The sequence below is a fragment of the Coturnix japonica genome, chromosome 3, assembly GCF_054131305.1.
Source record: "Coturnix japonica strain WE chromosome 3, WE-NBRP24, whole genome shotgun sequence".
NCBI classification, from domain to species: Eukaryota; Metazoa; Chordata; class Aves; order Galliformes; family Phasianidae; genus Coturnix; species Coturnix japonica.
In genome coordinates, this window is record NC_140665.1 from 34841743 (window position 1) to 34863528 (window position 21786).

Below are 21786 nucleotides of genomic sequence, written 5' to 3' on the forward strand. Positions count from 1 at the left end.
TCCATGGAGTGATGACATGAATTCCCCATAGAAGAAAAAGCTCAAGATGTAGCCCACAGTGGATAAAGTCACATGCACTGCCTTTTGGTATAGGAAAGGAGCGATCCTTCCAGATTTCTGGAAAGCTGACAAACTGTCAACTCTGACCACTTCATTGCTGTGCTGACTAAGCTGAAGGCTCAAACTTCCAGAACTAGGCCAGAGAAGAAGGTAGTCTTTCTCTTGCTACAGAATAACACCAGGTTCTGTATCAGTCTGAAGAACATAGAGCACATTGCCATTCTTGGCTGGACTGTCTTATCAAGCCTACCATATTGTCCAGATATGGAGCCTTCTAACATTCACTGGTTTGAACTGATGAAAAATGGGCTGCGTGGAAGACTTTTTCCTAGCAGTGGTGTCACTATAGTAGCTGTGAAACAATGGGTCACATTTGCTAGTGCTTTATGAGGCTCTTGTCCATTGCTAGCAAAAATACATAGGTAATGCCAGTGACTATGTTGAAAAAGTGTTTTATAGCTGAGAATTTGCTTTAGCAAATAGTGTAATTGTGCTTTTATGTATCTGCTTTATTTTCCATGGAAATAAATAGGAGGCGTTACTTTCAGAGTGACCTGCATAGTAATATATTCTCATGTAAAAGACTTTGCAAGTGCTTCAAGCTGTTCAGGTTGTTGTCATCTTCTCCTGCAATTGCATTCAGCTTTGCTGCAAAAGAGGCATTCTGGGTCTAGCTGGGATATATTCAGCCTTCATAGTGCAGAGTGGTGCAGTGTTTTTGGATTTGTGGCTACATGCATGTTGATATTGCACTAATGTTTTTTGGCTGTTGCTGAACAGTGCCTGCACTTCATAAAGGCCTTCTCTGTTTCTCACTTGCCACCCACAGCAAGAAGCCCAAGGTGGGAAAGAGGTTTGTAGGAGGGATACAGCTGGTACAACTTACCCAATTTGGTCAGAGGGATGTCTATTCCTTGCCATACACCACTGCGCTCAGTGATTGAAACTGGAGTTAGAGGAACAAGGGGGATTGCAGGGGGATTGAATTCTGTGGTAATTCCTTGAGGACTAGCTGGCAGTCAGTCTGTTGGTTAGAGGTGGTGAGTGATTTCCAGTGTCCCTTGCTGTCTTTTTCTTCACGTACTAAATTGTCTCTGTTCAATTCATGAGTTCTTTTGCTTTGTTCTCATTCTCTCTCTTGTCATATCAATGGGGAGAAGAGAGCAAGCGGCTATATGGGTGCTTGTCTGCTGTCTGAGGTCATCACATCACAAAAGTTTATCTGAGTGTAATGTATATACTTTATGGCGTATAGTGAAGAGCATATATATTTGTAAACAAGCAGTGTTGCTCTCTGGGCATCTGTTTTGTGTGTGTTATGTCAAATTTAGCTGCATCACAGCAGATTTTTGGTCTAATTTGAAGGTGTAATGTACTTTAAATCTTCGACTGGCAATTCTGCATATCAGTTCTGCCCATCTCAGAGTGAGATAACCCAACTTTTTCTCAGCATTTTTATTTTTAAACTTGTCAGTTTGCAGAGTTTATTGTGAGACTCTTGACTTCACTTTTCCAAGGGTAGGAGCCTGAAACTACTTGACAAAGAATACTCCACTTTGATAAGCTTCTTTAAACAAACTTTTTATTTTTAAAGCCAGGCAAAATGGGTGAAAGGTCTTTCCTGTTAATCTCACAGGATTTGCCCACAGTGAGTCTAGGGCAAAATCTCGAGTGTGTACTCCATTTGTCTTTAGAAAAGCAGCCCATCCCTTAAATCATCTTTCTTAATTTTTTTTTTTCCTGTTTGTCCTTGCTATTGTTTACTATTCTGTGTGTCTTTGCTTATCTCTAATACTGAATGTTCTTATTTATTTATCAAGGCAGCTTATCTTGAGTATTTTCCACTTTCTTGACTTTTTTTTTTTTTTAAACATATATTTTAGCGTACCTGTGGAATCATATATAGATACTTGATTGCATCTGTTTACTATTTCTCTTTATTTTTCACAGTGGGTGAATGGAAACTCTTTTGTGATGTCTAAGGCTTCCTCAGTACATCCCCAGTGCACCTCACATTGCTGCCTGCTGAGATTAATTTGGGGCCAAATCCCACCAAATTTCTCTAAGCCTATTGCTCCATCCCCATTGTATCTTCATAGTTTGTCTTTCTCACAGAGCTTGTGCTGGATAGAATTGGCAGCTCATGGGATGGCAGTCCAGGTATGCATTGACATTAAGATGCTCATTAATTATGCTGGTCTTGTTCCACAGCAAGGGGAATTCTCATATGTCATTCAGAACCATGCGGGTCCATTTCCTGCTCAGCCTGTGCTGTAGATACACATTGCTTACACCTACGCTTCTCAGGATTTCACAGATCTGTAGCAGTCTTTTGCCTGCTGACAGCCTCTATTCATTTGGAGGGGTTTAATAAGTGCTGCCAACTTCACATACCATTCCAGTGGCTGGTACCTGAACAAATGCTGGTCCTGCTTGGCTGCTTTTCAGTTCTTTTGTACAAACTGTCCTCTTCCAGCTTGTGAGGTTAACATGACAAATTTGAAGTAGGTTGTAGCTGTCGTTGAGCTAGTTGTGCAGGATCAGTTTGGGTACTTTCCTGGCCCTGTTGCTTCAGATCATGCCACCTGATCTGTCAAGTACTTTGTCATCAATATTGGATGACTCTTGATCATCCATTGCTTTTCCAAGCCTTCTCTTGCTGATGTGACGTTGCAGTAGTACCTTGCTGTGCTTGTTTCCTCTGGGGCTTTCAAGAGCTATCTCTTTGTAGCATGTACCTCTGTAACAGGCACCTGCATTCTGATGAAGGCAGTGCTGCAGGAACATCTTGATCACGGATGTAGATATTCCTCATCTCTTGTAGTTCGTTGTGACCACTGGGCTAAAGATCTCCTTGGTGCCGTTCAATTTCTCCATTTCTCTCTCAGACTGTTCTCAGTTCAGTGGCTCCAGCTTTGATCTTTCTGCCATTTTCTACTTCTATCCCAGTTTGAGACTGGCATAAGCAGAGTACTGCAGCACCATTAAATGTCTTCTGCAACCCAGGAAAATTATATTATATGCAACTTCACGTGGAAACAAAACTGAATTACATCAATGCAGGGAATACTGTTTCATAGGAGACCAAGTACTAATGTATGTGTAATGATTAGCTGCTCTAGAAATTAGCTGTTTTTCAACGTATACATTATGTAAGCTTCTTGGATAAAGATGTTTAATTAAGTACTCACTAGCATATGCTGCAATCATTCTTACTAAGCTTAATTAAGTTAGTTCAAGTGCTTATTATAAAGGAATGAGAGCCTTGCGTGGTTGCTGTCCGCTCTGCTGGCGAAGCGGGGGCCCGCAGTGCTGCACCTCCCTCTCGTGGTGGAAGGCGGCGGACAGCGGCTGCCGGGAGCTGCCGCGGAAACGAAGGCTGTGCTCGTCTGTGTCGGCACTGAGTCTTTTCTTTCCTGCAGGGAATGTGGGCAAGTGTTTCTTTGGGAGCGGAAGTTAATGGAGGGAATACTGCTCCGTTAGCTGTTTTTCTCAGCGCTGGAAATTGTTTGTTTATAAATGAGGTCTCGCGTTGGTAACAGTTTCAGTATCTAAAGGCTGTGTGCCATCTTCACTAACATATATAGGAAGGAAGATTATAAAGATAATTTGGATTAAACAAATTAGGATAGGACTTTGCTTTTTAAACAAATAAAATATACAACTTTTGGATTAATTTGTCATGCGAAGATGCTTAAAACATAGAATGATTTATTATCCTGAGCAGGAAGGGACTCATAAGGATCACAGTCTGACCCTGGTTCCACACAAAGTCCAAAAACCCAAACCCAGTGTCTGAGAGCAGCATTGCAACACTCCCTAAACTCTGTTACTTGGGCTGTGTCCACTGCCCTTGGCAGCCTGTTCCATACCCACTGCCCTCTGGTGCAGAACGTGTCCCTAACCCCCACTGCACCTCCCAGATCCATGCCATTCCCTTGGACCCTCTCACTGTCACAGTCTGCAGAGATGTGACAGTAATTACTCACCAAAATACCATGGACTAGAATCTAATTTCTTTAAATGGGACTCCTTACATGTCTGTTTCTTGCTCTAGACCACACCTACAGTGATGTGCTAATTTCAGTAGTTGGATCAAAGGGTTCCAGTTGTGGAATTGTTTGGCTGCGGGATGTATAGACACTATGTCCTCCCCTTTGCTGGTGACAGAAGGTGGAAGCTGCCCACCCTCTCAGTGTAGCTTCTGTGCCTCCCTCACAGCTGTCTCTGTAGGGAGCTGTAGAGGCTTCTCTGCCATTGGGCTGCTCCAGGCATTGCAGGAGCAGTGGGTTGCTTAGGCTGTGCAGCCTTGGGGACAGCAGGCCTAGTAACTGCTTTCTGTTACAAACTTGTGTGGGCATGAGAGAGATGGGTTTAACTTTGTTGTGCTTCTGTTCTCTAGCATTGCTATTAAGGCAATAGAGAGACCTAGGTTTGTGCATAGCAGGGGCTGGGAAGGCTCTGCATAGCCCACTCTCTGTGGTGGTTGGCAGAGGTGGGGAGACTAGCTGTTGTTTCACTGAAGATGATTCCTTAGGTATTGAGTCAGTGTTCCACAGCAAAATAAAGGAAAGCATAATTTCCAGTCAGCTGGGCTCTGGGAGGCAGCACTCATATGTTTTTGCAGCTGTATCTGACAGATGTAGAAAAATTTATATTAAGAAATAGACTTATTTAATATGATGGCAGTTTTTTTTACAGCTGTTATTAACTTTAACTCACTATTTCTAATCTTCCCAAAATGAGCAAAGCTTGGTCTTCGCAACAGTGAAAACTCATTTTTTGTCTGTATATTGATAGTACCCTATTAAATAGCAGGTGTTGGCTTTGGACAGGATCATTCCCTGTACTGTGAGTTGGTGTGTCATTTCAGGGCTGGGCAGGCCAGAAGTCACTGAGAGTGCTAAAGTTTTACAGCCCTGTTTCAGCCTTTGGTGTTGTTAATTAGGCTTTGCTATTCTGTATATGTTCTTTCCCTGTGCTCATTGCAGTTGAAAAACTGTAACTGCTGGGTTAGTGCTTATCTTGATGTAATGGGCCAAGTGAAAAGGCTTAAGCAAACAGAAGGTGCTATTTGAAATGTGTTTTGGAATTTGTTGCGTGCAAATAATATCATGGTAAAAGAAAAAAAAAATGTAGGAATATGGTTCTTGCTCTTGCAGAACACTAGTTTTGAGGGTCTGGTCATCTATTAGGCTTCTATGGAGACAGACAGAAATCAAAAATATTTACTGCCATATAATTTCTTGAGTATCCACTCCTCTGCCATCTTGGTACTGTTCAGGAATGTCTCTCTGTGCTGGAGGCCTCTAACAATTATATTTTCAAGTCTGTCTGTCCAAGACAAGCTATAAACTGGGTTTGAATTTTAATCCTAAAGAGAATGTCTAAAAATTTTGAAATGACTTGGTTCCATCTCAGTTTGCAGTTTTCATATTCCTGATTGAATTGAGTATACCTAAAATGAGAAAGTGCATTTTGCTGTTCTTTATAGACCCCAATTATCATGATGGTTTAAAATCTTTTCTGTGTGACCTTTTGGAAAAGGAATAGGGAAAAAAGTGCATATTTTCTGAAATATTAAATTATTTAAAAATTCAGAGTCTTTTATTACATTTCTTGTGTAGGTGCTTTTGAAGTTTCGAACTTGGTTTGTTTTGTTATGTTTAGACATCATGCAGACAAACATAACCTAGTTTACTTAGTACTGTAAAGTCAAGTAATAGCTCATATGCTTGTCTTAATATTTATTAGAACTATGATTTAATTTTAGCCATTCATAGCAAGATTTATATAGATATTTTCATTATTTATTACAATCTATAGGGAAAGATGATGCTATGTAATGTTGGGGACAGTTTGGTCAGGCTTACAGAGTATGCCAAGAAAACTGTAACTATGTGTCCTCTTTGGCTTTGCAGCATCTCAAGCAAATCCAAAATGACTCAACAGTTCTGTATGTAATTTCTTTTTGGACCTCTCCTTAATTGAAAAATTGAGATACTTTGTTTTTCCATCCTGTCTTAATGTAGCAATCAAATGCCAAAATAAAAGAAATTCCACCAGGGCAGAAGCTCTTTGATCAGTTGCCTTGATCAGTATCTCATAATTCAACTGTTCAGTTGTTGCAGATTGAGGGCTCCAGTGTGAAGGTTTAAGTGCTGCAGAGAACATGAAGGCAGAAGTAGATCTGACAACGCAAGTTGTTTCTATCACACATATCAGATTACTTTTAATTCAACTTTGGGTTGTCAGTTTCATTCTGAGCTCCTTGATCATTTAGATCATTCAATGATACCCTTGTGTCATTGACATTATTGCTTAAGGATTGCTATGTGTTTTTACTATATGGGCTGCTTGCTGTATTTCTGCAGGTGTTAGAAGAGTGTGATCAGATGCCTCTGAGTGCTTTTTTTTGACTTTAGAAATGGCTTCTAAAGCATGGGATTCATGATGATAGCCTATCAAATGGAGTCAAGCCTGACAATATATGACTATATTTGCAGGACAAGGCTATAGGCAGTTAGCACAGGGTTAAGGGTTTGAGTTAAGTGCGTTAACCCAAACTTGGGATGAATATGATTTCTTCTTACATAGAAGATAAACTGTAGACCTGTCCATAAAACTTCTGCAAAGAAAATACTTAATCTTTAAGGCTTGTCTAGATGTAAAAGTTGAGGTTCAAGCTTAAACTGTTGCAATTATTACATCAGTATATTATGTCTATCATGTGGACTCTCCTTTTTCTCAGTATGTATGTTGGAAGGAATAAGGAAAAAGGTGATTTACTGAAGCAAGAAGTCAACATTAATATTTTTTATGCCTCTGTAGTTGTATGGATAATATCTGTTGAGTTTAGGAGATGATATTTGCACTTTAGTTTGTAAGATGTGTATTTTAATTATGAGGATGCAGTGCCAGTATTCACTCTGAAATCTGCTTTATTTAGTTAATGTTTAACTACTTAATAATTCAATTGAGGCATCCTGGTTACATTGACTGAGAGGCAAACTTGGAAACTGTAAGTTTCACATAGTGATATCACCCTACTCCATACAGACTTACTGCAGAAACACACAGAGACAAGTGTTGGCCACATATCTTAATATTTGGCATTTGATCCCTATCACAGTAGGTATCTTTTGTTAATGCCATCTTTGTACATTTCAAAGGGGTTGAAATTTATTTATTTGTACCAAATGTTCACACCTGTAAATTCAGGTCAAATTAATCTTTATAAAAAAGATCTGTAAATATATTTATTTCAGATGTTTCTTCTTCATCCAGAACTTCAGAATTTCTTTCAGGAGAAAGCTGCTTCTGGCTGTCAAGCTTAGACATCTAGCTCAGTAGATTTCTGTATTGGCGCTTCCATCTGGAAAACAGCCACGGTGTCCATAACGTATCATTTTTTACTATGATCTTTACACTTTCTCTGTGTACAAAAAATAGTTTTCAGAGTTGATATCTAAATTTTATTCCTGTATGTAATTTTAAAATAAATTAATTGTTATTTCAACAGTTCCAATTTCTGACCTGCTCTCCTTCAGCTTGCCTGCAAATTAGTCGGTCATCCTTTTTCCTGCTTTTTTTTTTTTGAGGTCAGCCCTGCTCTGTCATAGTCATTCATGCAGGTACTATGAAAATCATTGTAGTATCCTGTGGTGAACTGAACAGTGTGAACGTATTTTCTGACTTTATTTCATCCTTATGCAGGGCATGGTCTTAACTGTTCTGGATCTTTATAAGTTCTCGTGACAGAAGCACCAATCCATTCTCTTTCATTCATCCCAATTTTACACATTAATGAATGCTTACCTGCTGAGAGCAGCACCAAGAATAATCTCCATAGTCTCTTTCTTTAAAATTTGTTTATTATGATGCACAAAAGGCTTACAAATGATCAGGCTGTGGAGGTATTTCTGTAAGTCCATGTCAAACTAGACATCATTTTATTTGGTTCCGCCTCTCTTCCATTTCTTACTCTGTTCTTTGATGCTAATAAACTCTGTGGAATCAGGTCTTTCTTCCCTTTTTTGTGTCACGCCTACCACAGCATCCTTGACAGTTGCTGGGCACAGTAAGACATTCACATTACAATATGAATTAAGTAATTAATCTTAATCACAGCATTGCAGAGAGATTTTCTGTGGTGTATATTTTTGAGAGAGATGGTGTTGAAAGCATGTAGTAGAAATTTCAACTGATCATTTCATCTCTTTGGAAGTCACCATCTTGGCTTTACTAGGAAAAAGCATGTTATAAAAAATCCAAGAAATAACAACCACATTGCAGGTAATTTTTATCCAAAGGGGCATTTGGCTATTTCACAAAACGCTGTGTGCTTTGGCAAAGTTTGGAGCTTTGGCTTAGGAAGATCCATGTTTGGAATAACAGGGTGTGTTGCAAGTCAAGATTCAGGTATCTTGGCAGAGATGTATGCAGAACCTGGCACGAAGCCTGTCTGCACTGTGCCTAGCTGTAGCAAGTGCTAAAGTCCCTTGTGAACAATATATGAATCTCATTTTGAAAGGGAGGGAAAAAAAGAGGAGGAGGGAAGAGGGAGCCAGGATTTATTTTAACATTTAGTGGATATATAAAAAAAACAAGTGTCAAGAAGCAAAACATTTTCATGAAGCATTCGCTGTGAAAATCCTGCAACTTCTTATTGCAAACCTCTTTATTGCTTGGATTGGCTGATTTCCAGAGCATCAAGGCTAGGAATTGAGGGACTGAAATATAATCAGTGGTGATACATTTTAACCACATGAAACATTCTCTGCTTCCAAAGCCTCCGGTGTCTCTAGTAAGCAGTGCAACAGCTCCTTGCTGGGGGACTCGAGGGACGTGGAAAATATTGGATCACAATGGTAAGCAGCGCTTTACTTTTCACCAGCTTTAGATTATTACTTTGAAAAGAATGCCTGAAAGGTGATTAAATTAGTAGGGAAACAGTTTTTTAAACCAAAACCTGCATGTGTAAGCTAAGAGGCATCCTCAGTGTTTTGCTGAAAGAGATCAGCAAAGCAAGTTGGTGACAGATATCTTTGGCACTGACCATATTGTGCAGCTAATATAAAATCTTTTAAAATTGGGCTGGACTGCTAACTAGAACTTGATGTAAAATATGAGCTTGTCTAATTGTTCCAGTGCAGAAGGACAGCTGCATGGGCTTTTAATATCATCTCACAATAATAAACACAGAGATTGTATACATAAAAATATAAATAAATCGATGCTGATTGCTTATGCAAATTGCATGTTTCTATGTTTTCTCTTAGGTGCTGCTTATTTTGGCTTTGTTTTTCAAGGAGCAGAGATGCTCAGTATGTACCTTTCTACTTTCAGGGTGCTAGGAAGTTTTTATTTTTCCAGGTTTTTAATCTGTGAAGACCTATTGGTCACATTGCATATGCAAGGGGGAATAAGGAAGGGAAACTTTCTGGGTACTTTTATGCTTTGTAACAATTCGAATATTAAAATAATAAAAATAGGATATAAAACGTGTTAATATAGAAACCAAATTTACTGACAGTGCCAATTTTATTAGAAGTTAAAGCAATGTCTGGAGATGCAACAAAATATTGTAATTGTCAGGTGTTTTTTAGGTATTAAAGAACTGGTGGGTGTTAAGGCAAATTTGGGGAGTGTTTGCTCCCAAGATTCATTGTTAAGACTGAATATGATGCATGTTTCAATTTAAAACAACAACAACATAAAACAACACCCCACCACCACCAATCTCCTATATGGGAACTCAGCCATTCACTTTAAGTGCATGCTGAAGTCCAGGAATGCATTGATTTTGAAGTTACATTACATCAGGGTGAGAGGAAATCAAATTACTGAAGTCAGGAGAGTAGTGAAATCTGCTTCCTTGACAGCCCAGCTGATGCGTGGAAAATTATTCTCTTTGTGATTCAAATGGGAGAAAATAATTTTAAAATAGCAACTGTGAGAGTTTGGAAAGTGTGTAGCAGATGTGAGAAGGTCTGATTCGGTATTGTTTGTCTGTCTTGTGTATTTATTGTTGCTCAGCAGTACGAGGACTAGAATTCTGGAAGTAAACTGCCCCCGAATGCTGTCTGATCTTTTCCTATGTGGTTTTACAGCATAGCAAGAAATAATACTGAAGTATTATAGCTAGTGAAATGCTGACCTATATGCTCCGTGATTGTGACTGTAAACACACTTAAAAATATTTAAGACTTATGTTGCCCTTCTCAACATACACTATGGATTAGGAAATCAATGATTGAACAGAAACCAGGCTGTAAGCTTCTTGGAAAGATATTAAGTATGAGCATAAGTATTGTTAAATGTTACTACCATTTCCTTGACAATAATGCTCAATGTTGAATAGCTATTAAGTACTGATATTAATTAACTGAGGAGAACTTATAATAATGTAATTTACTCTCAGTCAACAATGTGCAGTTCAACAGTTAATAAAGGTTTGTACTGCCTTGTATCTAAGTTCTGGTATATGAAAGAATTGTAGATGCAGGGACTGGCTTTTTTTTTTTTTTTTTTCTTCTATTGTAAACTCAGAACTTGACGAATAACGAAGGAGGTTATACGTGTTTCCAGATGTGTGACTTCTCTTATAGCGAATCAAAGAAAATGCTGTTTCCTAGTGATAAAACTATTCATATACTGCCACGTATTTGCTCTTGATAAAGATTAATCCAAAGTAAACTTGCTTTGTGTTTTGCTTGACATGGATTAGTTAGGCAATTAGTGCAGGCAGTTCACAAGAGATCTTTTAGTTAAGATTGCATGGGAAAAGATCTTTCATGTTTGCTGTTCCTGGGGCAAGAGGGACTGAGGGGGCAGATTAAGAACATTAATAATAATTCTTCCCACTCCCCCCGAGAAGAACTCTCAATAGGAATCTGCTGTATTAGGAATGGCACATGTGGTCCGAATGGCAGTCTTTTATATTTTCAGTGTGACAGGATTTGTTTCAGAGTGTAAATCAGTGGTCCTATGTTAGTATTGCAAACTATGTGATTGAGATCTAAGTTTAATCACTCAAAGTCTTAATTTCTAACAGCAGCAACAATAACAAGTAATGTACAAGCTTTACTTGAAAAATTGGGAGGACATAAGCTTGACTATTGGAGTAACTTCTAATGAAGTATGATTTAAGAACAGTAGAAGAGATGCTGGGTACAGTGAGGATTGTTTAAAAACAAATAACGTAATTCTACAACTGGATACTGTGTTCATCCAAATGAGTTTAGGATAAAAACTTCTTTTGAATCCCAGTGACTAAGCAGAAGTTCTGCCTGAGAATATAACCCTGTGTTTTAAGATCATAGCTATAAACGTTTGAACTGTGTTTCACATACAGGGGAATAATCACAGAATCACAGAATTGTAGGGGTTGGAAGGGACCTCTAGAGTTCATCGAGTCCAACCTCCCTGCCAAAGCAGGCTCCCTACACTATGTCACACAGGTAGGCGTCCAGGCAGGTCTTAAATAAGGGAGCATAGTTGCTTTCTGTCTCTATGAGCTTGACTTCACACTAGGTAATATCCTTAGATTTTTTCAGCCTTAGGTTTTTGCTTTGTTCTTCTACTTTCTTGGCCAAAAAATTTACTTTGGGCATTCAGAAGCAGTCATGCTGACTCTCATAATACTGCTGCTGAATGGTTTTAGTCAAAAATCTTAGTACAGTACAGCTTTGATGAATGACAGATCGTGTGTGCTTAGTGCCAGCTGACGTGCCTCAATTAACTTTTGGCACAGTTTTATTCAGGTGATGCACTGTAGTGTGCTGTAGCTGTGTAACGGGCTCCTTAACACACCAGCAAGTCTGTGCACCATATGTAGGATGAAGTTCATGCTTTACTCCATAGATACTGCTTGTGTAGAAGAGGAAGAAAAAGACAAGCATTGATGTTTAATTGAAATGTAATGCTGATATATATGCAGGTGTACGTTTGAGTTTATTCATAATGGAAAGAGCATCAGTTTTGAAATTTCAGCATCCATATTTATGGAGTCTGGGTAGTTTCAGTGAAAGAAATATGACAGCAAAAAAGGTTTATGCAAGGTTTTCTAAACTGGAATAATTTTTGGTTGTGGTGAATTTATTTTTTTTTAAGCTGTTTTACTTGTATTTCAGTATCAATATACTCTGCAGATCAGGTGTATTAGCTCACTGAAACCCATGTTTTAAATTGTGCCATCAGAGAGGCAGTGCAACATAAAATGCTTTCAGGAAGATATAAATTATTTACTGTGGTTTACATAATGTATTAGCATGTCTGCTGCATCTGTGTTCTAGGCAGGTTTTTATTCCTTCATCTGTGTGATATACAAAAAAATTATTAGGAAGGGATGCTTCTAGCCTTAGTCTGTCTTGATGGCAGAAGGGAAGGCAGGAGAAAATTAAAGCAAGGGAAACGGTCAGTCTGGTCTCCACATGAAATAATTAATGGGAGCAGCTTCACAAGAAATAGACTTACAGCGAGCCAGATAATTTGTATTTTCCTTCACCTGGTGTTGCTCATATTAGAGTATTCACACTATTTTGAAATACCCAGACAAAACTGTTGCCTGTGTATGTTAGGACTGTCATAGCAACATGATGTTTTGCTGCATGTAATTGCTTGTATATGTCATGATCATATTGAGAATACCGCAAAAAATTGTGCGTAAGTGTTCTACATAAATAAAAAGAAAAAAACTCAGAGTAGACAAGTGTTCCAATGCCTCTGTAGCAACTGATAATGTAGAGATGTAAAATAAGTCAATCAGGGAGTTGTGCTCTGAAGGGTGTGCTGCCTGTAATAAGGAGTGTGATCTGGTCAGAACTGAGGCTGGTTAGTGTGTGCTGGTGGGAGATGCACTTGCACAGCTTGACTGGACTTCCAGTTTTAGTGATGGGAAGCTTGCTACTTAAGCTCTCCCAGTCTTGTACTTTGTTTTTTGTCTACTGTATATTTCAGCAGTTAAGGACATTTTCTTTAAATATGTTTTCCAATGTAGCTGTGTCACCTGAGGATACAGCTACATAGTCAACTCTCTTTTATCATTTAATAATGAAGTGGAGAACTCTGAGACAAGTGTCATCTGCTCTTCTGAAACTGTGCCTGGAGCTCCACTTCCTCTCTGTTCACCAAGATACACTCCAGGTATACGTCTAAAGCTTTTGGATCCATGAAGGTTTTGGAATGAGGAAATCTCTGGTGTGGGTATTTATTCAACTGAAAAGGATTGACAGATAACTGTGTGAAACCCATAGCTCTTCTATCTCCATTTCTGTAGTAGGATAGCTTTCTTAGTGGAGGCTTAACTGCAGTAGTGCTAACCTTTCGGATAGGTCAGAGATGTTCTCAAATTGTGTGTTTCTTTCTTTCCATTATTCACTGGGATGTGGCATTTTTGTATGACTTTCATATGATTTCCTCTCTGTCACAGGGTAGGAGGGAGTGCATGTGTTTAAGGTTACCAGGCTAGAAGCTGCTGACATGTTTTTTCATACATATTTGTATATCCAGTAACAGGGAGAACACCTGTTTTGGTTATTATGTGGGTATTTATTTGACCATGTGATAACAGAGATTTATTTAGAAGAAATGGCAAGGAGAAAGATGCTGCAGGACTGCACCTCTCATTTTACTTTATTCCTGTCAATACTTCTGACAGTTTTTGTTTGTTCATGTTCAGAAAGAACAATCTTTGTGATATCATATAGTTTTTATCAGCATTAATTCTGGAGAGAAAGTTTTGGAACTGTATACATTTGATTTGATTTCAGCCAAAGATGCTGTTTCAGCTACCAAGTTGTGAATAAACAAAGAAATACTTTGCAGACCTCTGATTCATTTGGATAAAAATAAATAATATTCAATTGCAAAACCTAGGATAGAAAAATGAAATGCTTCCAGTCCCTTTTTATTTTTTTTTTTTTCTTTCGTTGAGGAAATAGAAGGGAGTAATTTTAGAAATGCTGATAAAGTGCTATATGATGAAAAGCTCCAATAAGTCAATTAGCCTTTGTTAGGTTCTTTACTTACTGTACAAAACCTATTGCGTGCACTGCTGAAATTTTCTTACTTTTCTCTTTGCATGATTGTCAAAAGTGATAGGTATGTTGAAAAGAAACCTTTTTCTGTGCTACTGTTCAGTCCACTATTACAGAGGATCCACCACAAAAGCAGCAGTTGCATCTAATAATTCTTCCAGTACAGCACAGGTGGAAAGAAAATTGGCTTCTTTATAATGCAGAACATGAGAAAACTGAATTCTATGTGACAGATGAATACAACACATTAGGAATACTACAAGCAGAATGTCTTGGAGTCTCTTTTAGATGATTTTGAAAATCCTTGTGCTTAGCTGTTTCCTCTCTGTACTCATTGGCTGTTCATGGACTGCGTTTCCTTTCTCCCTTGCTGTTGATGTGGTCATGTAACCAAGAAGTGACGGGCGGTTCTATCTTCTCCACCTGTGAGAAGAGTATTATTATACCTGAGTATTTAAGTATTTCATTTTACACTATGATAGGTGCTACAGCCCAGTAGGACTTAAGTATAGTTAAGTGCTTGGGAAAAGTTAACAAATTTAAAGCAACCCAGGGTAAATGTGAGTCCTACTGTGTTGTTTTTAGAACCCCCTGAAGTCATGAAAAATATGAACTATCTAATTGAAGAAATCATTTATGATGCAGTTTCTTATCTATGTTGTAGAAGGAAGGTTATTACATGACACTTCAGAACTTATAAGCATAGAATCACAAGGTTGGAAAGGACCTACAAGACCGTGTAGTCCAACCATTCTCCCTTTACCACACCTACAGAAAACTGTGATTTTGTTACATAAATATCTCTAGTTCTTTTTTATTTGTGTCACAAGTTCCCCAAGTGCAATGCCTCTCTTAAGTTTGCTGAAGTTGCCTTCACAGTCTCCTCTTAAGAAAGAAAAATGGGGAAGTATTTATGGAAGAATCCTAGGGATGAATGTAATGCTAAAAACAAAACACCCCAAGCCCCACAATTGCTAGTAAATGTTTATTTAGAATAACTTTAGTAGTATTAGGACTTTTAGCAGCTATATTAATTCCCTGGTGCAAAGTAATGGAAGTAATACGTTTGCTGTGGATCATTTTAATGGTCAAAAAACAGTGAAATATTTGCTCAGATCTTTGTCAGTTCTTCTGCTGGAGAGGAAGCATTTACATCCTTCCAGTAGATGATGGAGAGAGAGTAGGTGGGTATTTTCAGGAACAACATAATTAAATGCACATATGTAAAAGATACCTGCAAGATGTTGCCTGAGACCGTACTTAATAGAAATGGATAATTATAGGGTGAAAAACTACTTCTCTGGAGTGATAGCATATGTTATTAATTTACCAGTAGTATAAAGGTTTTTTGAATAGTTTTCTACTTGTAATGTACTCTTTTTTTTTCCTAATAATCTGTCTCTTCAGAAAGTAATTTTAGATCAAAATGTGTTAGTGATTTGTTATACAGCAATTTTAATAGAGAACTAATATAGGCCATTCTTGTCACGGTTTGTTTCATTGCACAGAAGTGTTTTGCTGTTGTTTTAGTTTAGTTGCTGTTCTTTTTCTCCTCTCTTTAATGCACTTTAAATTGTGTACGTGGTTGCTGCTGCTATGAGATCACAGCCATGATTCTTTAAAATGAAAAACAACCTCTGGAGAAGATCACGATAATAACTCACCTGCTGTGAAATACTGTGTTACTTAGAAAGTAATTCAAAGGTGACTCAGACATTGGATATGAAAACAAGTCAGTTCCTTGGGGCTTAATCTTGGTAATGCTTGCTACCACATGTAGAGTGTTATGACTTTCCTGGAATTAACCACGTCCTAAACACAGAAAATATTCCAGTTCCCACTATTCCTCCAATTTCCATGGAAAGAGAAACAGCTTTAGTGGATCTTGTTTAAGCTTTCTTCAAATAAAACTGTAGGCACAGGGTGTGATGACATTTGTCTCTTAGACCAGACAGCTTAACCACCCTTGGAAACTCTTTGGCAGAACCACAGGTGCTCTCAGTGTCGCCCAAAGAAACCTTCAGCACAAAGTGGCCCTGTCTCTCCTGAGAATGCTTCGAGAATATATGGTGAATAGAAAATGATGCAGCCATTAGTTCTGGGAAGGGTTCATTGATGCTATCAAATGGCTTTCCTTGGCTTCTATTAAAAACACAAAAAAACAGTGCAACCCATACCATTGCATCTGAAAAATAGGAGCTAACCCATTGTTCTCAGTTTTAAAAGACAGGCTCTTTTTGGCTTGCTTTACTGTAAACTTTGCTACCAAGAGTTACCTTAGGATATTCCACCTGCCTTCATGCTCTACTAAGTCAATGTATTACTGTAGTTAGATGTGCAGCTGAGTGTTCTTGCCAGTTTAGCTTTGATTTGCTATCAAGCGTCACACAGAAAACATAATTTTGACCTAGATAATGTCTTAGCAATTGGGAAAACGTACATGGATTCTGTAGGAATTTATTCCAGAGAAATCCCAGCCACTACCATGAAGCCATATTTCTGTCAGGTTTAAGAGCATTCATAATGTAATCCTGTACAACTTCTTTTACAGTAGGTGCTGTTGGTTTTAATGGTTGAAATGAAATTTGTATCTGAATGTGGCAAATTTGCTGCATCTATACATGGGGATCCTAATCTGAACCTATATAGGCCACATGTATTTTCAGTAGAACCATAGAATTGAGTTGGAAAGGATCTTAAAGGTCATCCATTTCCAATGCCCGTGCCATGGGCAGGGTTGTCACCCATGAGATCTGTAGGGGCATTTATTTTTTCATTTTTGTAAATGTGTTTATATCTTTTTAATCCAAAAGTGTTATTTTTTGAATTGACAGTGTTCTCCAGGGAAATGGATGCAGGATGTAGAATACCATATTTTGGGTTTTTACTACCTTTAAGCCTGACACTGTGCTGCACTGGATGCATATCTTTTTATTGTGGTATAAACACTCTTCTGTCTTAAATTCTAAAATAGTTGTTTCCTGGAGGAGGTTTGGAGTATACACTGATGTACCTGACAGTTAATTAAAATTCAGTGTTGTTTGTTCTTGCTTAAATTAGTGAAGAAAAGCTTCTGGGAAACACCACAGAGAATAGCGTTCTGAAGATTTCAAATTGTTTTGAAAGATGAAAATTCCCATGTCTCCGTTCTTTAAAGAGTTGAAAAACAATTCAGACACAGCCTGCCATTCTTTTTCTGTGTGTACACATATTTAGAGTGAGTATTCTCTCCCCCTCTCTTTCTCACTCATAAATAAAGAAAAGGATTGAACTGCAGAGAATACCTCTTATTTTCTTATTTTTCCAGCAGATTATTTTCTGAATCCTAATTGGTGAATTACACACATGTAACTTTTTCTACACCTGGACAAATTCCTTGTGGACATTCAGTCATTTCATTAAGCTACACCAGGAATTGGCTGGTATTCCATACAAACCAGGAAAAAAGCATGCATAATAGATTTTGTTTGTAAGAAGTATGTAACAGCTGATTAGCTAATTAATGCTATTTTCCTTCACATACATACAGCGTCCTACATCCAAAAATTTAAATAAAAATATATTAAAATAAGTTTTAAGCTACAATTAGGTCTCCAGATGTCTGATTCCTTGGTTTAGAAAGCTGCACTAGAGCCTTCTATTCCTGAAATAAAAATGATTTATAGTCCAAAACCTCTTTCATGCTTGCCCATCTGCCATGGTGCTCATTTCTTTCTTTATGCGGTAAATAAAATTTCAGAGTAATTCTTTAAATCATTGCTGAACAGCTCATTACAGAGATCTCATGCTTGCCAATGCTGACAAACAGTTCACCCGTACTAGGCTTGCAAGGCAGGAAGTCCATCAGGATGAGGACTTAGGCATAGTTCAGTGGACTTATGCAGGATAATAAATAATCACTTGACGTGTGTCATTTCCCTGTTGTTCCTTTCAAGAAGTGCAGATGCATACTGAGTGGAATGAGAGAGGGAATTTTCCAAGATTTCTTTTTGAGTTTGTGCCATTAATTATCACTTCTAAGTTAGAAACTAGGAATTTAATGTCTTTCATGTTACACACTCTAATGCTGCAGGCAACATTTGCACCTGTGGATGGGTCAGCAGATGTAGTTAGTTTCAGTGTCTCAATTTAGTCTTACCTTTTTGGTATTTTTTGAAAGGTCACTTTTGCTTACAGATTGTGGATGCTGAAGCATTGGCACATTGGGCCCTTTCAATACTACATACTGAACTGGCAGTTGTGAAAGAGAAATCTTACTGCCTTCATCTTCCCAAAACTATAGACTAATGCTCCTGTGCCTCAGGAGACATGCTGTTAATCAAAACAACTGCAGCTTAAAAATCCTGGAAGTTGGGCAACTTTTAAGTGTCTAAATGTAAGAATTTAATTTTACACAGGTAGATTTGATCATTTTGCCCTTGGTTGCCGAGGAAACCAGTTAATTACTATGCATTTGCTCCAGCACTCTGCATGCAGCTTTTAAAATATTTTATTGTAATTTTTCTTTTATTTTGTCTTAAGCTAGTGTTTGTAGAAAGAGGTGGCTTGACAGCTCTGGCAAATGAAATAGTCTGCCTGCCCACGGAATATGTGCTCCCTAGACAGCGGCAGTCCAAACTTCCTCATGCTGTTTTGTCAGTGTGCCACAACTTTTTTTGAAGAGGAAGGAAGTACTTGGAGGTGGAGGCAGAGTCCTGGAGCCATCAAATCTTTGCCCTCAAAATGTGTGTTATCAGAAAATGACCTGTGTCTGTCTTTCAGTGTGTAAAACGGAGTGGCTAAAAATTGGATGAATTCAAACTCTAGAAAACTATCTCCAATCTTCAAATCATTGTCCAGCTCACAACCATGATTCTAATGCTTTATTTGCAGATAACACTGACAACAGATTATCTGATAAACTAAGCAGATTTTTCCTTGCTTGATTCTGAGAGAAAAGGATTTCCAGGGAGTTCTGTGCTGAAGACTTCAGCAAAAACATCCTGGGATGATATTTGCAAATTAGAAGTGGAAATGGGAAATCTGGGGATTTAGTCTAAAAAGTTAAAATTGCAGCCTTCAGTTTTCTTTGGCGATGACTTTTGTTGAGATAGGTGTGTAATATGAATTCTGAGAGCTACAAATCACCTGGCACTACTAGAAAATTATCTAGTGAGCTTTGTTTTTAACAAAGAATTGTGCATTTGCTTCTCAAGTTGTATAAAGATCTTCTGTTTTAGTTAGTTAGTAGCCTGAAAACAATGGAAGAGCCCTGACAAAATCACTCTGCTTGTCTCTAGTGATCACTGTGAATTTGCAAGTGTTCAGAGAAAATTGCAAGCCAGTAAGAATGGAGTACATCCATAATATCTTCTAATTTCATAAGTCTGTGCTCCAGCATGACTGAAAATTAAAATATAGAATGAACATTCAAATCTTCCAGCTCCAAGCATTTGACTTTAACAGCTACAATGGTTCATAATCACTTTTGTTTAGTGCAGCTTCTGTAATTAGGGAAGAGGTTTTCCAGGAAGCTGTCAAGACCATCTCTATTCAAGCTATGCTTCCAAGGCAGCTTAAATGACCTAATTCAGACTGCATACTCCTGTCCTGCCTCTGTCTGAAGCCCCATCCCTTTCTTCTAGCCAGTCACTTGTAATGAATCAGATTAGGAAATTGTTTTCTTAAAAATTAACCAGAAGTTTTTAACTTTATGGAGAGGAAGATGTTGTATTCTGCATGGTAGAGTTTTGCATGCTTTGATTTGGAGACCAATCTTTGATTTTTTTATTATTATTATTATTTTTTCAATGGCAAGAGTATGAAAAGCATAAACGAAAGTGCAGTATGTTAAGAAAGGAGAACACTGGAGGTTATTCTCTGGTTACTGAAGTCACTTGGATTACTAGTTCTCTGAATGTTGTTTTGAATTACTGAATCATCTCTCGTTTTTTTGTGATTCTTTTAATTTATATCTGATTACAGTTTCAAGTTCATTGCTTAAGTTCAGACTAAAAGCTATAAATTCTATTGTTTTTCCTCCTGTAGACTGTATAATACAAAGATGCATATGTTATTGATGCTCTGAATTTATGAACCTTTTCAGCATTTCAATTCTAGATTCATTGCTGCTTTTAGTGTTACTCTAAGAAATTCATAATGCATTAATGTAACTCTAATTGAGCTATCATTATTGGTCTTGTACATGTTACATCTTCTTTAGATGGAGAGAAGCAGGAAGAGTACATAGGAGAAAATGGCAAATGTCTCATTCATCTTCTGAATTCGAATATATTCCTCCTACCTGAAGAATCAATATTATAGAAAGCAAGCAGCGCTGGAATTTGTTTTATTCATGTATATTAGGGCTTCTTAAGTTTTAGAAACTAGTAATCCAGTAAAAAATTCCATGATGGATTTGCATTTGTAGATGTAAGGAATGTGGGTCTGTTGTGGAGATGTTAAAATGCATTTATAAATTAGGAGAGAGATCCTGCTCTTTAAGATTAAGAAACTTTCCATTTTTTATAATCCTAGTTAACTTTGCTTTACTGGTATGACCTGACTTTGTTTGTTTGTTTGAATCGCTATTTTGCTTTCTATTTTAATAACTCTAGTTCTTACACAACTAGTTTGTGGTCCTTGGATCATGGTCCTTTAAACTCTGATTTAATCACAGAATTGTTGTAGACTCCATATTTTTGCTACTGGGTGGTTTGCATGCTGCAAATACTCCTCAAGCCTGATCAGAAGGAGACTTTTCTATAGGGTGTGAGAGAGCTATTAAGTTAAGGAAGAGGAAGAACTCTGTTGAGACTGGTCAAAGATATATCCAATATGTCTCCTTTGTGTTGGCCATACAAGATGCATTTTGCCTGGGTCATTTGGCTGTGATGCGATGATGGTGGTTATTTTCTTGGTGTGGTTTATTAGTTGTTAATTCTGTTTAAGAGAAATAGCCATCAGTTATGGCCCTGTCAAGTGTCCAGTGGGACTAGCAGAATATTTTCATTCATCGTAATGATAATTAACACAGCAACTTTTATGCCAGTGGTTCCATTAAATTCAGTGAATCCTGCTTCATTCACTGATGTTGAGTGTACAGTGCCCTTGTTTCCTGAGAGTCATGCCAGATCTTCGGTAATTACAGCAACTCAGAGAGCTTCTGAGGACTAGACTTCTCAGGTGTGAGACAATGTGAGGTGCTGCCAGAATAAATTTATTCTCCATTGTGATTTGTGGAAGAGCAGCATGCTATCTATATAGCAAATATACAGTGTGCTTCTGTGCAGTCACTGCAGTCATTAAGACTCAATTGTATTGCTGCTTGCATTTGTATGAAATATATACTTATGAAATCACACAAATCTATATAAGGGCTGATCTTAAGTTAGACAGGTATTACTTTTTCTTAATAGCCCCAATTATTAAAATAAAATGTAAATAGTTGAGCAAAATGCTGTCTTTGTGAATCTAGTGTACTTGTTTTCTGGAAGCTGTGGCTTGTTACAGACCATATCTCAGTATTTAGGACTGTGCAGCTCCAAAGTCTTGTATGATAACACAAAAAATGTATGTCTTTGGGCTAAAACCAATTCACAACTGTCTGTGTTTAAATTGATAGAAGTACTGTTTTTCGATTGAGTGAATCAGATAACGTTACATCCCTTTAAACACTGCTCATGGTAGCTCTGTTTTTCTTTTTTTG

General features: G+C 37.8%; 1 protein-coding gene across 4 annotated transcripts in view; it reads left to right on the forward strand.

Annotated features, from left to right (window-relative positions):
• Positions 1-21786, forward strand: part of PLD5 (phospholipase D family member 5) — a 154834-nt gene that overhangs the window by 22517 nt on the left and 110531 nt on the right. The window contains exon 1 of one of the 4 annotated variants that reach the window (XM_015857804.3): positions 8514-8930. The exons of 2 other annotated variants lie outside the window; for them this stretch is intronic. In XM_015857804.3, coding sequence (XP_015713290.1) covers positions 8928-8930 — 3 coding nt within the window. In that variant the 5' untranslated portion in view covers positions 8514-8927. Of the gene's footprint in view, positions 1-8513; positions 8931-21786 lie in introns of those variants that run through there. One more of the 4 variants, XM_085541267.1, reaches the window with a different exon arrangement.